The sequence below is a fragment of the Macrotis lagotis genome, chromosome 1 (assembly GCF_037893015.1).
Source record: "Macrotis lagotis isolate mMagLag1 chromosome 1, bilby.v1.9.chrom.fasta, whole genome shotgun sequence".
Taxonomy (NCBI): domain Eukaryota; kingdom Metazoa; phylum Chordata; class Mammalia; order Peramelemorphia; family Peramelidae; genus Macrotis; species Macrotis lagotis.
Window position 1 is genome coordinate 699,725,963 of NC_133658.1, and position 13,821 is coordinate 699,739,783.

Here is a 13,821-nt window from a genome sequence, read left to right on the forward strand (position 1 = left end):
TTAAGTTTAAGGAAAACACCATATGAATTGAAAGTATAATATATTTTACTACTATGAAAATAATAATAGCTAGCATATATATATATTCTCTCAATTGAAGTAACCCTGGGAAGAAGGAACTATTTTCATTTTATAGGTTAGAAAATTAGCCTAAGGAAGGTTAAGCAACTTGCCCAGGGTTATATAGCTAGTGCTTATCTAAGGCAGGATTCAGGTATAGGTGTTGCTGACTCCAAGGTCAGTCTTCTATCCACTGAACCACTTGGATGCTTTTGACAATTTCAAAAAGCATTTTATACATTATTATCATTCAAAATATATCTATCCTGTAAATATGCCTCCATTTTCTTCATTATAGTGTCATTTAATTGAAATACAGTGTCATTATACAAATAACCAAATTAATATACTCCAAATATACTTACATTTCGTGAATCAACAGCTGCATACATGATATCCATCCATCCTTTAAATGTAGCCTTGAGGTAGGGGGTGGGGGAGGAAGAGACATAACTTAACTTCACTCTAAAATCTGATATTAGAAAAATAAATTAAGCTATTCTATCATGAGATCTTATTAAAATCATCAATATGCATTCAATTACAAGTATAATACAAGTTTTAAATTAATACATCAATTCTGTGTGCAATGGTTAATAATATATCATGATTCACCCTTTTATTCTTTGCCATTTGTAATTTAATCATATGACCTTCAACTAAAATATGTGACCATAGAAGCAATAATCTCTAACTTTTCACCTTTGCTGATTTCTGCAATAATTGTAGTTTTCCTGGTTTTGCGTGTTTGTGAACACATACAGGTTTCTGCAAATGTTTACATGCATGCATAACCAACATAAAATTAGAGCATAATCAACATATAATTAGAAAGCATTATAAACAAGATAGGGAGTGAATTGGAATTGGATTGGCTGTGACTTATTGACAACTAAGGCAGTTTTGGTCTCCTTTAATTTGGTGAGGTACATCATTTTGAAACAAGCATCCTATGTTGAGAACCACTTCCCTTGATAAAAATCTAATACTGCATTATCCAACATTTTCTTACTGTTCTGGAATTCTTTCCAGAGTCCTATAATCAATAAAATCTATATAGTAACTGTGATTCACATTAATCTCAATGTACAGGTCACAAAGATTATGAAGGCCAGGGATACTTACCACCTGTAATAAAGAAAGATATCCAAGTCCCACATTATCAAAGTTTACTTTCACATTTTTCCATCGGGCAGTTTGATTATTGTCTATAAGTGCCTGGCATTCACTCAAATTGTTGACAACACTTATGTCAAACATCTCTCCAGTGGTGGTGTTAATGCAGTGGTAAAACTTGCCGGCAAAAAGATTCACTCCCATGATGCTGAATATTAGCCAAAATATTAGACAAACCAGAAGTACATTCATGATAGAGGGGATTGCGCCCAAAAGGGCATTCACAACCACCTAGTAGAAAAAAGAAAAAAAATGAATTTAAATTATTACTAAGGATTTCTTTTACTGTTTTAAGAAACATTTATGAATTGGATAATAGCAATCAAGTAATAGTAAATATATCTCTATTATTAGGGAATGCTAAAAGTAAAATGCTAAAAATAAATATTAAAGATAATAGTTTAGGGGCAACTAGGTGGCACACTGGATAGAGCATAGGCCCTGGAGCCAAGAGAGCATGAGTTCAAATCCGGTCTCAGACACTTGATAATTGCCTAGCTGTGTTAACCTTGGGCAAGTCACTTAACCACATTGCCTTAAATAAATAAAATTTTTAAAAAAGATAATAGTTTAAACTATCTCACTCTGAGAATGCCAAATAAATAGATAATTGGCATTTGTATTTTTTAAGTCATCGAATAATGAAACAAATCTTTTTTTTTTTTTTTTAGGTTTTTGCAAGGCAGATGAGGTTAAGTGGCTTGCCCGAAGCCACACAGCTAGGTAATTATTGTGTCTGAGACCAGATTTGAACCCAGGTACTCCTGACTCCAGGGCCTGTGCTTTATCCACTGTGCCACCTAGCTGCCCGAAACAAATCTTTAATACAAAAAATGTACACAGGCTTGTTGGATAATTTTACAAAATACTGAGTAAGGCAGATGCATTGGAAAAATTTTATTATCTGAACCTCATCTCTAATGTTAAGAGGTCGACATGCAGTGACTAGAGTGCTAGACCAGGAGTAAGGAAGACTCATTTCTTTGAATTTAAATCTGGCCTCAAACACTTCCTAGCTGTGTGACAAGTTACATAATTCCTGTTTGCCTTAATTTCCTCATCTGTAAAATAAACTGGAGAAGGGAATGGAAAACCAAATCCAGTATATCTGCCAAGAAAAGTTCAAATGGGTCATGGAGAGTCAGACATGACTGAAAAGGATAAAGAACAACAACATTGCTACAAGGGGTAATCAGATTTGGACAAATGATAATGATAAGAGTGCTGGACTCACAGCTAAGAAAACTAAGGCAAACAGGGTTAAGTAACTCGCCCAGGGTTACAACTAGCTACATAAGGAGAATCATTTTGATTGCTGTGTAGGGGAAGAATCGGAGTGGGATAGGGAAACCAATTAGGAGGCTATTGCAATAGTAAAGGTGAGAGGTATAAAAGCCTCAATTAAAGCAGTGACAATGTTAGCAGAAAGAAAGTGGTGGGATACTAAAGATGGGGATGTAGAAATGCCAAGTTTTGGGGGGCGGCTAGATGGCGTAGTGAATAAAGCACCGGCCCTGGAGTCAGGAGTACCTGGGTTCAAATCCGGTCTCAGACACTTAATAATTATCTAGCTCTGTGGCCTTGGGCAAGCCACGTAACCCCATTTGCCTTGCAAAAACCTAAAAACAAAAAACCAAAAAAAATGGCAAGTTTTGACCAAATGATCAGATATGGGAAGTAAAAGAGAAGCAGGAGTTATATTAGACTTACTCAGTTTTGGTCTCCTTTAATTTGGTGAGGTACATCATTTTGAAGCAAACATCCTATGTTGAGAAACCACTTCCCTAGCTAAAAATCTAACACTGCATTATCTCACATTTCCTTATGATTTTGGAATTCTTTTCACAGTCCTATCATCTATAAAATCTATATAGTAACTATGTGATTCATGTTAATCTCAATGCATAGGTCACAAGACTTCTTGGAAGCCAAGTATTTTTTTTGTTTGTTTTGCGAAAAAAATGCATTTATTCGACATTCTCAGAGTGAGATGGTTTAAACTATTATCTTTAATTGAGTGTCTTGCCCAGGGTCACATGTTAGTAAGTGTCAAGAATCTAAGGTTGGATTTGAACTCAAGTCCTCCTGACTCCAGGGCTAGTTATGCTGGGGATATGAACCTGAAAACCCAGAAGAATAGTTGAACTTTTAATAAAAAAAAAGGGAAATTGATGAATCTTCTGTAAAAATCAACCTTGGGGCAGCTAGGTGGTGTAGTGGATAGAGCACTGGCCCTGGAGACAGGAGGACCTGAGTTCAAATCTGACCTCAGACATTTAATGATTGCCTAGCTTTATGACCTTGGGCAAGTCACTCTTAATCCCATTGCCTTAAATAATAAAGAAAAATTTAAAAAAAAGACTAACCTAGATGGAAAGTTGTATTCTATTTCTTCTAAGTAGGCTTTTGGCCTTAGGGAAAACATTAGAAATAGAGTTCAAGAGTTTCCTCCAGTGACTTCATTATATAGTCAATTGAAGCTTCTATGTTACTACTCTTAGTGTTTTTTAAGATGTTTTAGGTGAGTATTCCCTTTAGATAATTATTTTTATTATTGTTTAGTAATTTTCAGTTATGTCCGATTTCCAATTTACAGATAGTAAATGCTTGAGGTCAGATTGAAATCAGGGAGTTGAATTTTCCTGCCTTCACTAACATTCTGTCTTCTGCAATACCCAGCTGACCCAGAGAATTATTTTAATAAATGATTTGTCCTATATAACTAGCACTTAGCACTAGATTATACTAGATTAATATCTGTGTAGTTTATCTTTGCATTGTTAGTACCTGACATAATACTCTTGCCCATTGTAGGACATATATTCATTGAATTGCTTGTTGAATTGAACTGCATGGGCTATTTTGGAAACAGACTTAGGGATGGAATGTGGGAATAATATACATAAATGTTACCTCTTTGTTGCTGAAACAAACAGACTTGCAAATGGACATATGAGAAATAATTTGTTATTGAAAAATTAAAATTTATTTATTCAAAAACCCTTTCTTTCTATTGTCTTGAAAAAAATTAAGCTAACAAGAACTTATATTTATTATTCTAATTTCAAAGATGAAAAAACTGAGGCTTAAATAAGATGTGTCCACTTTTTAAAACCAGAGCTGAGATTTGAATCCAAGTTTCCTGTGTCTCTAAATTCTTTGATCTTTATAGCATTACCTTCTGGCTTAGCCATCTCTTACAAACAAATGAATTTCTACATATTTAATTCTACTTTAATTCAACAAATAATATGCATTGCAGGCAATGGCTTGCCTTCTTTGACTTTTCATTTTTACAAGGTGTATAATCACAAAGATGAAAATGAAAAGACATACAATAAACTCTCATGCCTCAGATTTCAAGTATCCTCTTTAATCAAATATGTTAATTAAAAGAAAGCACCTGGATTATCATTTTCCAAAGAGTTATTCTAAGATATTATGACACCCAGAGAAAAGCTATATTGTATAACCTTATTTGGAGAAATCTGTATCTGATGATTCAAAAAGTCCTTTAGAATCTATAAGTGTAGGGGTGGCTAGGTGGCACAGTGGATAAAGCACCGGCCCTGGAATCCGGTCTCAGACACTTAATAATTATCTATGTGGCCTTGGGCAAGCCACTTAACCCCATTGCCTAGCAAAAACCTCAAAAAAAAAAAAAAGAATCTGTAAGTGCCTCAGGGTCGCCATTATAAATATCAGTCATCACTGATGAACAAGTTGGATTAACAGTATAGTCCAGTTGATAAAATGCCAAGTACAAGAGTATATATGTGTATGTATGTATGTATATCTATATTATATCTCATTTTATATATATTTAAATTTAGATATATTATTCCAAGGGAGGCTATTTTGATACAGGATGAGAAAGTGAGGATATGCTCATGTCTGCAGTGGTCATACAGTGAACATAAAAATACTATAAATATGAGATTATTAAACCCTTTTAATAAACAATTGCAATTCAGTCATGGTCAATGGAAAGTATTCTCTTCCTCAGCTACCACTTCAATGGCTTTCTCCCTCAGTCCTATTCCTAGGTAAAAATTCCTAAACTTGTCTGCCCTCTCTTTTAAGTATGCCCTCTGAAATTCCTTCCATTTATCTTAGTCCCTTTCATTTCAGTTTTCCCATCTTCATACATGCATGGAAAACTAGCTTTTCCCAAAAGACACTGAATCCTTTGGTTGTACCCTCAAGCTCTCATGCATCCTCAATATACTGGGTCAGAAGAGGAGTATATATATTGAGGTCATTTTCTTTTCTATCTTAAGGATTCTACACCTTGCTCATATTTCTCCTTTGTACTCCATACCTTCCTTTATTTTTGTAGATTTCAATATATATGTTGGTGCCTTAAATACCTTACTTTCCCAATGAACTCCTCAATTCTCATGGCTTTTAAGTTCATTCTACCTTTTGGAACTTGCCTCTTCAGTCATTCTCTTTCTCCTTCTCATCTTCAAATTCTTATCTACTTTGTTTCTTAAAAACATGCTCAAGTCCCTCCATTCTTTTTTTGTTTTGGTGAGAATCAGCCTCACAAATTCTGTTTATTATAAAAACAACATTTTTATCAGGTGACATTGAAAGATAAAATAAAATAAACATAACATGGAAATCAGGGCCATATGCAGGAGGTTATTTCTTAATCATGAAATCCCAGAAATAGTTTTCCAGCCCATGGAAAAATGTAGGAGGGGAGACTGCTCCCTCATGAACTTTCTGCTCATGTCATTGGCTGTCTCTGCTAATTATCGCCATTGGGTTAGTCAGCTTGCAATGGTTTTAATTAGTTTTCACATCATTTGACTAGCCTGCTGGAATGGGACTCAGAAGTCCTAAGATCCAAGCCTAGATTTCACTTTTCTGGGTCTTCAGTTTTCTCTTTTGGAACATGAAAGATTTGAATTCAATCAGCCTTCAAGCTGAGATTCTAATGCAGAATGATCATTCAATTAAGGTCTTGAGTCCCTCCATTCTTAAAAAAATCTTGAAATGATTTTGTCAGACCTTAAAGCTACTGTCTGATCTCTCTTCCATTTGATAGTCAATTACTTTAAAAAGCTATCTACATTTATTGACATTTACTTCCTCCTTTTCAACTATTTCAATTCTACTACTTTTTTGAAACTGATTTTCAAGTTTGTTAATGTTATTTAAAATTTTTTTTTTTTACTTATTTAAGGCAGTGGGGTTAAGCGACTTGCCCAAGGTCACACAGCTAGGCAATTATTAAGTGTCTAAAGCTGGATTTGAACTCAGATACTCCTGACTCCAGGGCCAGTGCTCTATCCACTGAACCACCTGGCTGCCCCTTGCTAATGTTATTTTAACAAATTTAATGACCTTTTCACATTTTCCTTATAGGATTATCATTCATTATGGGTAGTTTCCTATTCTGGACCACATATTCATTCATTTTCTGTCTCTGTCTCTCTGTCTCTCTGTCTCTCTGTCTCTCTGTCTCTCTGTCTCTCTGTCTCTCTGTCTCTCTGTCTCTCTCTCTCTCTCTCTCTCTCTCTCTCTCTTTCTGTCTTCCCTTGTAATCATACTAATCTCTAAAGTTCCTAAGGGCTTTAGTTTTCATTTCTATGAAGATGACTCTAAAATCCAGACATAACCAGCCCTAGTCTCTTTTCTGAATTCTAATTCTGCCTATTGGCTGTTGACTGTCTCTAAAGTTTCATATGCTTCTTAAAATTTTTTATGTTCAAAATTGAATTTACAATCTTTCCTCTAAACCTTTTTCTATTTTCAAATTTCAGTATTTCATTTGAGGATAGTAGTACCAACTTCCACTTAATCAAAGTTTGCAGATTTGGAGGCATCTTATATTCTTTCCTATTGATTCTATCATCACAAAATTTCTTATATATTCCCTTCTTTTCACTCAGATGGTTCTCATCCTTTTTTGCCTAAGCCATAGCCTCTTAATTAGTTCACCTGCTTCTAATATTTCTCCTCTCTAAATCAATCTCCACAGAGCTACCAAAATGATTTTTCTAAAGTATAAATCTGGCCATGTCTCTCATATGCTCAAATATCTCTAGTAGCTCCCCTTTGTCTATAAGATAAAATACAATGTTTTCAAAATAAATGTTTTCAAAATCTGGCTCCCCATTCACCTTTCCAGACTTATTTCACATTATTCCCTTACATACACACTATGTACCAGCAAAAGAACCCATATGTTCTCTGAACTCAATATTTGTTTTCTCACTTACAGGATAAGAGATTTAGAACTAGAATGAATCTTAGAAAGACATCAAGTCCAACTTCCTCATTTTATAGAGGAGAGCACTGAAGGACAGAGAAGTGAAATAAATTACTAATAGTCATATAGCTACTAAGTGTGTTAGGCAGGATATATACAAGTCTTTTTGACTCCATGCTTCCTTTCACTTCAAAGCCTTTATACAAGTGATCTCCCATGCTTGGAATATTCCCCTTTCTTGGTTCTTAGAATCCTTAGCTTCCTGAAAAGCAGGAACTATTTTTCAGTTTTTGTCTTTGTATTCAGTTTTCAGTACTAGCATAGTACATAACACATGGTAGATACTTAATAAATGCTTGTTGAATTGAACTTAATTGATTTCTATGTAATCATATCTTCCAGTTAGAAAAGTCAAATTATTATAGAAGAGTGGTATAAGCTAGAACATAGCACTAGTGTTGGAATAGGAGATCTTCGTTTGGATTTCAGAATTGTTACTAATGTAAATTGCATTCAAGTTTCACTTCCTATGAAATAAAGAAAATAGTAATCTTGTAATCATATATATATATATATATATATATGAAAAAAATCAGTCTTGTACTCTTCAGGAGCAAGAATAGTTAATGTCCAACTCCTTCAATAAAGATGGTAAAATGAAAATGTTTTTAGAAATTCTAAAATGAAGGATAGTGGATAGGTTGCAAAAAAGGGAAAAATTTGAAGATGAAAACAATGGAAAGCTTTAACAAAAAACACATAATGGAATGAGAATTTCCAATAGTTTAGGAACCAAAAGAAAATGTTTATTCAATAATTATATTTTTAGCATTTTAAAAATGAATAAAAAAGTGTATACATTTTTATAAGCCCAAAGTCATACCAGACTTTTTTTCATTGTTCCAAATTCTCTTTCCAATCTGGTATATATATATATATATATATATATATATATATATATATATATATATATATCTCAATACTTTTTAGTGACCATCTTTTCTCCAGGGAAGGAGATAATGTCCTGTTTTCTTGTTTTTACTTTTCATTTGCATAGAAAGGCATGTGGCTTACTAGTTAGTAATTTGGTGAAATGTATATTAGAAGAACAGATTCAGTTTCAGTGATTTTTTGGGGGATTACTTCATTAATCATATTTCTATTACATAGACCTGGCCTTAAACATTTTCTCAAATATCATGGAAAGCATCATTTTCAAATGTTCTATTTGTGAATTGTCACTGCAAGGGAGACAGTATCAGCATGTCGTTCAAGGTGTGAGCATCTGGCTTCAGGGTCTTTGCCTCAGAGGATTGAAAATGTCAGGGTAAATTCTTCACAGTTCCTTTATATCTTGTTCCTTGTGTAAGGACTCCATGTCCAATGTCTGACCTACTTTTTATCCATTTCAGTCTCAGCCCTAAAGCTAAAGAAGCAGTTTCTGACATGAATCCCTTGGGGGTCCAAAAAACCCTCCAAACATCAGAAATAGAGCAATGAGGTTGCTGTAAAGAAATATCTGGCAGTTTTAAATTACACCAACTGGGATTTCCTGCACATTTATAAATGAAATGAACACTTCTGATCTGAGTCTTGCTTCACCTCCTTCACAACATGATGGCAAATTCCCACAGAGCTGGACACATTAGAAATCTATCTAACAGATTCACAACGGCTAAATCCTGTTCTTACCTTTTCAAATGTATTGCTTTGTTCACATTAACTAAATCCATTTCCTTTTTTCAAAAGCACATAAAATAATTGGGCTAGATAGTTTCTAAGGTCCCTTTTAGTCTCAAAGTTGAATGATTCTATAAATTCTATAATTTCACAATTGTTATTGAAAGAATAAAAGCAACTATGAGAAGCATATAGAAAATGGAAAAGAAAGCTTAAAAAATTGGGTAAGCCTAAAATTCTAGAGCCACAATGAAAATGAATAAACAAAATGACATTCAGAGATGAATCAAAGTATATGTAGTATGTGTGCATATGTATGTATGTATATGCATGTGTGTACATATGTGTGTGCATATAAATATATAGGAATATATGTATAAGCTTATCCACACATATAACCTTTGATTTAAGCCACTGCAGGATGATGATAGTGACTCTTAAGTAATTGCTTTCTAAGCAGCCCTAAATTCAGTTTTGCTCTGACATTATCAGTTCTTTGAATAAATGGAGGTTATTTAAATCTTTTCAACTGTAATCATTCCTTTATTGTACATTCTTCATCCCTCATCTACTCAGTTTGTATTTTTGAATATAGTATACTGTGTAATGAACATTTTTATATATTGCTTTGTAAATATTCTTAAATAATTTTCTTATATGTAACTCTATTTTTCCCAACCCGATGATCAGATCTGGGTGTTAGACTACTACAAATCAGGAGACCTGGATTTTAGGCTCCTGCTGCTAAATTTATTGTGTGACCCTAGGCAAGTTGTTAAACTTTGTTTTGTCTCATTTTTCTAATCTATTAAAAGAAAATAATGGAATAGCCATTAAATAATATTGAACAATGCCTCCATTGTTACTAAACTGTGCACGCTTGTTGATCCGGGAATATCCCTATTAGGCCTATATCCCAAAGAGATCAAAAAGGAGGATAGGATTACACACACACACACACACACACACACACACACACAGAAATATTTTAATTTATTATATATAAAAATATTTAGAGCAGCTCTTTTTTGAGTGGCAAAGGACTGGAAACCATGTGAAAAGATGAGCTCATCATTTAGGGAATAGCTGAATAAATTATGGTATATGAACATAATGGAATACTATTTTGTACTATAAAAAATTATAAGGTTTTTTTTATTTGTTTGTTTTTGGTTTTGACAAGTCAGTGGGGTTAAGTGACTTGCCCACGGTCACACAATTAGGCAATTATTATATGTCCTGGGGCGGCTAGGCAGCACAGTGGATAAAGCACCAGCCCTGGAGTCAGGAGTACCTGGGTTCAAATACCGTCTCAGACACTTAATAATTACCTAGCTGTGTGGCCTTGGGCAAGCCACTTAACCCCATTTGCCTTGAAAAAACCTACCCCCCCCCCCAAAAAAAACCCCAATTATTATATGTCCTGACTTCAGGACTGGTGCTTTATCCACTGAGTCACCCAGCCACCTAATTTATAAGAGATTATAAAAAAGATGATTTTAGAGATATCTGGGAAGAGCTGAATGAAGTGTTATAAAATGAAGTGAGCAAAACTAGGAGAACAATTTATGCAAAACAAATGCATTTATAAAATGAACAATTTTGATCTGATTCACACAAGTTGCTTATTAAGTAAGCACACAGAATGAGATATTTTGGACATGGTAAATATTAACTTATTGCTTAACTATATGCTTTTATTACAAGATTTTATGGTTTTTTTCCCTTTCCCTTTTGCTTAACTATATGCATTTTTACAAGATTTTTTTTTTGTTGTTTTTTTCTTTCCATTTTAGATGAGATGAGGTAGAGAGAAAATAACTATCTGGTCACTGACAAAATAAAATTTAATTACAGATCATAAAGCATTAGAGGTAGAAGGGACCTTAGAGATGACTGAGTTCAAACCAGAGGGGTGTGAAGTGCAAGTTAATGGATGGGGCCAGAATTAGGCATTTTAACCCTCTGATTCCAGTGCTCATTACATTACTCCACATTACTCCACAGGTTCTCTGTGAAAGTGTTTTTAAAAACATAAAACATTATGCCAATGTATAGAGTGCTACTTAAAGGCAATATATTCTTATGTAGCTCTCTCATCTAGTAGATAAGGCATTCAATAAATATGACTTACTAAGTAAATGTACTCCTCCCTCCTCTAAGAAAATTGCATAATTCTTCTTGAATTTGACATTTTTAAGTTACCAGTTTGCTTTCTTTCTATTGTGAGAATTCTCTCAGAAGGTTAAAGAAGTGTGGTCTTACCCTCATCCCTTCAAATCGAGATAAGGCTCTCAGGGGTCTCAAAGCTCTTAGTGTCCGAAGGGATTTGATGGCACCAAGCTCTGAGTAGCCTAAGGCATTTGCAGTTAAGCTAACCAAAGAGACCTAAATGAAAAGAAGAAAAGAATATTCATTAATATTAAATACTTTAGTCTTTGACATAAACATATTAGAAAGGAAAAAAGTCCTAATAAGTCAATTTTCTCCAAAAAATCCATTTTAGAGGGAATTATTTTTTAGGTTGAAAAAAGAAAAGAAGATCGATATAGGTCACTTCCTGCTCAAGTATTGAGGGAGCTTGTGACAAATACCTTATTATTTCACATATTCTTTGGATGATTAGTGTAATTAAAAAAAAAAGAAAACCAAGCTAAGCACAAAAGCAATTTAATAAAACCAAAGATTAATATGAAGTACAGTCATTCAATATAATTGCTTCATTTGTCTTAAGTTTTTCATTATGAAGACCAAGTAGCTAAATAAAATAATTGATTCCATCGGAAAGAAATAGGAAAAAAAATTAAGGAATTGATTTAAATTAGTCAAAGATTCTTTTGTTGTTTAGTTATTTTTCAGTTATGTTCAACTTTGTATGACTCTTTCTGGGGCTTTCTTGGCAAAGATATGGGAGTAAAATGCCATTTCCAGCTCATTTTACAGATGAGGAAACTGAGGCAAACAAGGTTAAGTGACTTGCCCAGGGTTACACAGCTAGTAAGTGTTCAAGGCCACATATGAACTCAGGTCTTTCTGATTCCAGGTGCAGCACTCTGTCCACTGTGCCATCTAGTTGCCTAATCAAAGATTTATACATTAACAGTTTACTTAGTCATTCTCACAAATGACTTAATTTTATAACTGACGAAATTTCTAAGTCAGCCAAAAGGAGAATTTATTACTACTAATGGGAATCACATATCTACCTTGAAAATATGAAATAGATTAATGGAAACTACACACAGATAAAGAAAAGCTTTATTTTATCCCAAAGTTCATTTATACTTCATAAAAAGGAACAAGTTAGAAAATGGAAGTAGAAATTTCAAAAATAGCCTTAATGTTTTCATAAAGAACTCATTTAATTTAAAAGTATGCAAATGATTTCTCATAGAGATGAATGGTTAAGAGGGTAAAACTCACCACTTCAAACTAATTATGCAATCTAAATTAGTGATTGCATATGTTTATTTTTTTGGGAAATTTCTCAGCCTAGGGTCCTTGAAACCCAGGGGAGAATCTCATATGTCAACAGGTAGACAAGACTTGAAATCAAATAAAGTAAGGAAATTAAGTGAAAAGATTATTTATTATCTTCCTAAGGAAGATTGTTTGAAGGAAGTTCAGCATTGAATTTCTTAGAATATACATCTATCTTAGAAAGCTTTTTAGGTCCATTTAGGTGGATAGACAATCCGGAATATTTTGTATCATGTGAATGGAAAAGGGATGTCTTTTGTCCTGATAAAGATGTCAGTTTGGAAAGTTTCTGATTGTATCATTTATGGGATTGTGTGGCGCTAAAGAAGGATGTGTGCAGTAGGTCTTTGCATATTCAGCAGGATTTGTAATTTGGTCTATAGCAGAACAGAGACTCAGTTGAGTTTAGAGCATTTAGTCTACTGCAGAATGGGAGTGTGAATGTGGTAATTAAGTCAAATAACATATTTCATTAACAAGATTATTTTTCCTCCATATATGTGTTGATAATATAATATATAATGTACACACACACACACATATGGTTTTGTTTGTAGTCCTTTTTTTTTTTGTTTTTGGTGGCAAAACAAAGAATTTCTCCAAGATCACATAGGTTATAAGCAGAATTTAAATCCAGGTTGGCTTCTTTGTTTGTTTGTTTTTTTAAAAAGAAAATGCAACTGTATTTTCAGGGCAAATAATAATTTTAATTTGGTTAACAAAATGTGGGCTTGAATGAATGAAGAGGACTTATCTGACAGCATGTGTCAATTATCATTTGTTATAAAAGTCACCACTTGCCACTTTGAAGTACTACTTGAAAGTGCTTGAAAAGTTTGTGTTCTGAAGTAGTTGAAGTAATCTCAATAAACCCTTCTTTCCACCACCTAATTGCTCTTCAGGTCCTTTCTTTAGTGTTATAGCAAAAGGAAATCTTCTCTGAAGAATTGCAATTTCTGAATTTCTGAATTTAGTTTAGTGTATCCAAAGGATCAAAAACAGCTGCAATTCTCAATTACAGAGAGCCTAACAAAAATAAACAGGCTAAAGCCAAATTTTTAAAGATCTTTGCATTTAATGAACAATGAAGCTTAAGCATTTTAATGAAATTGAGAAATTCCTGTATCTAGGGCAAAATCAGAGTTAATGAGAACAGCACAAAGTAGCTGACTTTTGGAATCAAAAAACTGTTTATATGACTC

General features: G+C 33.6%; 1 protein-coding gene across 1 annotated transcript in view; it reads right to left on the reverse strand.

Moving 5' to 3' along the window:
* SCN2A (sodium voltage-gated channel alpha subunit 2) overlaps positions 1-13,821 on the reverse strand; it is a 123,226-nt gene that overhangs the window by 13,993 nt on the left and 95,412 nt on the right. The window contains exons 21-23 of the mRNA XM_074215819.1: positions 11,405-11,527; positions 1,186-1,467; positions 426-479 (exon numbers count right to left, since the gene is read on the reverse strand). Of these exons, the coding sequence (XP_074071920.1) occupies positions 426-479; positions 1,186-1,467; positions 11,405-11,527 (459 nt within the window). The remainder of the gene's footprint in view (positions 1-425; positions 480-1,185; positions 1,468-11,404; positions 11,528-13,821) is intronic.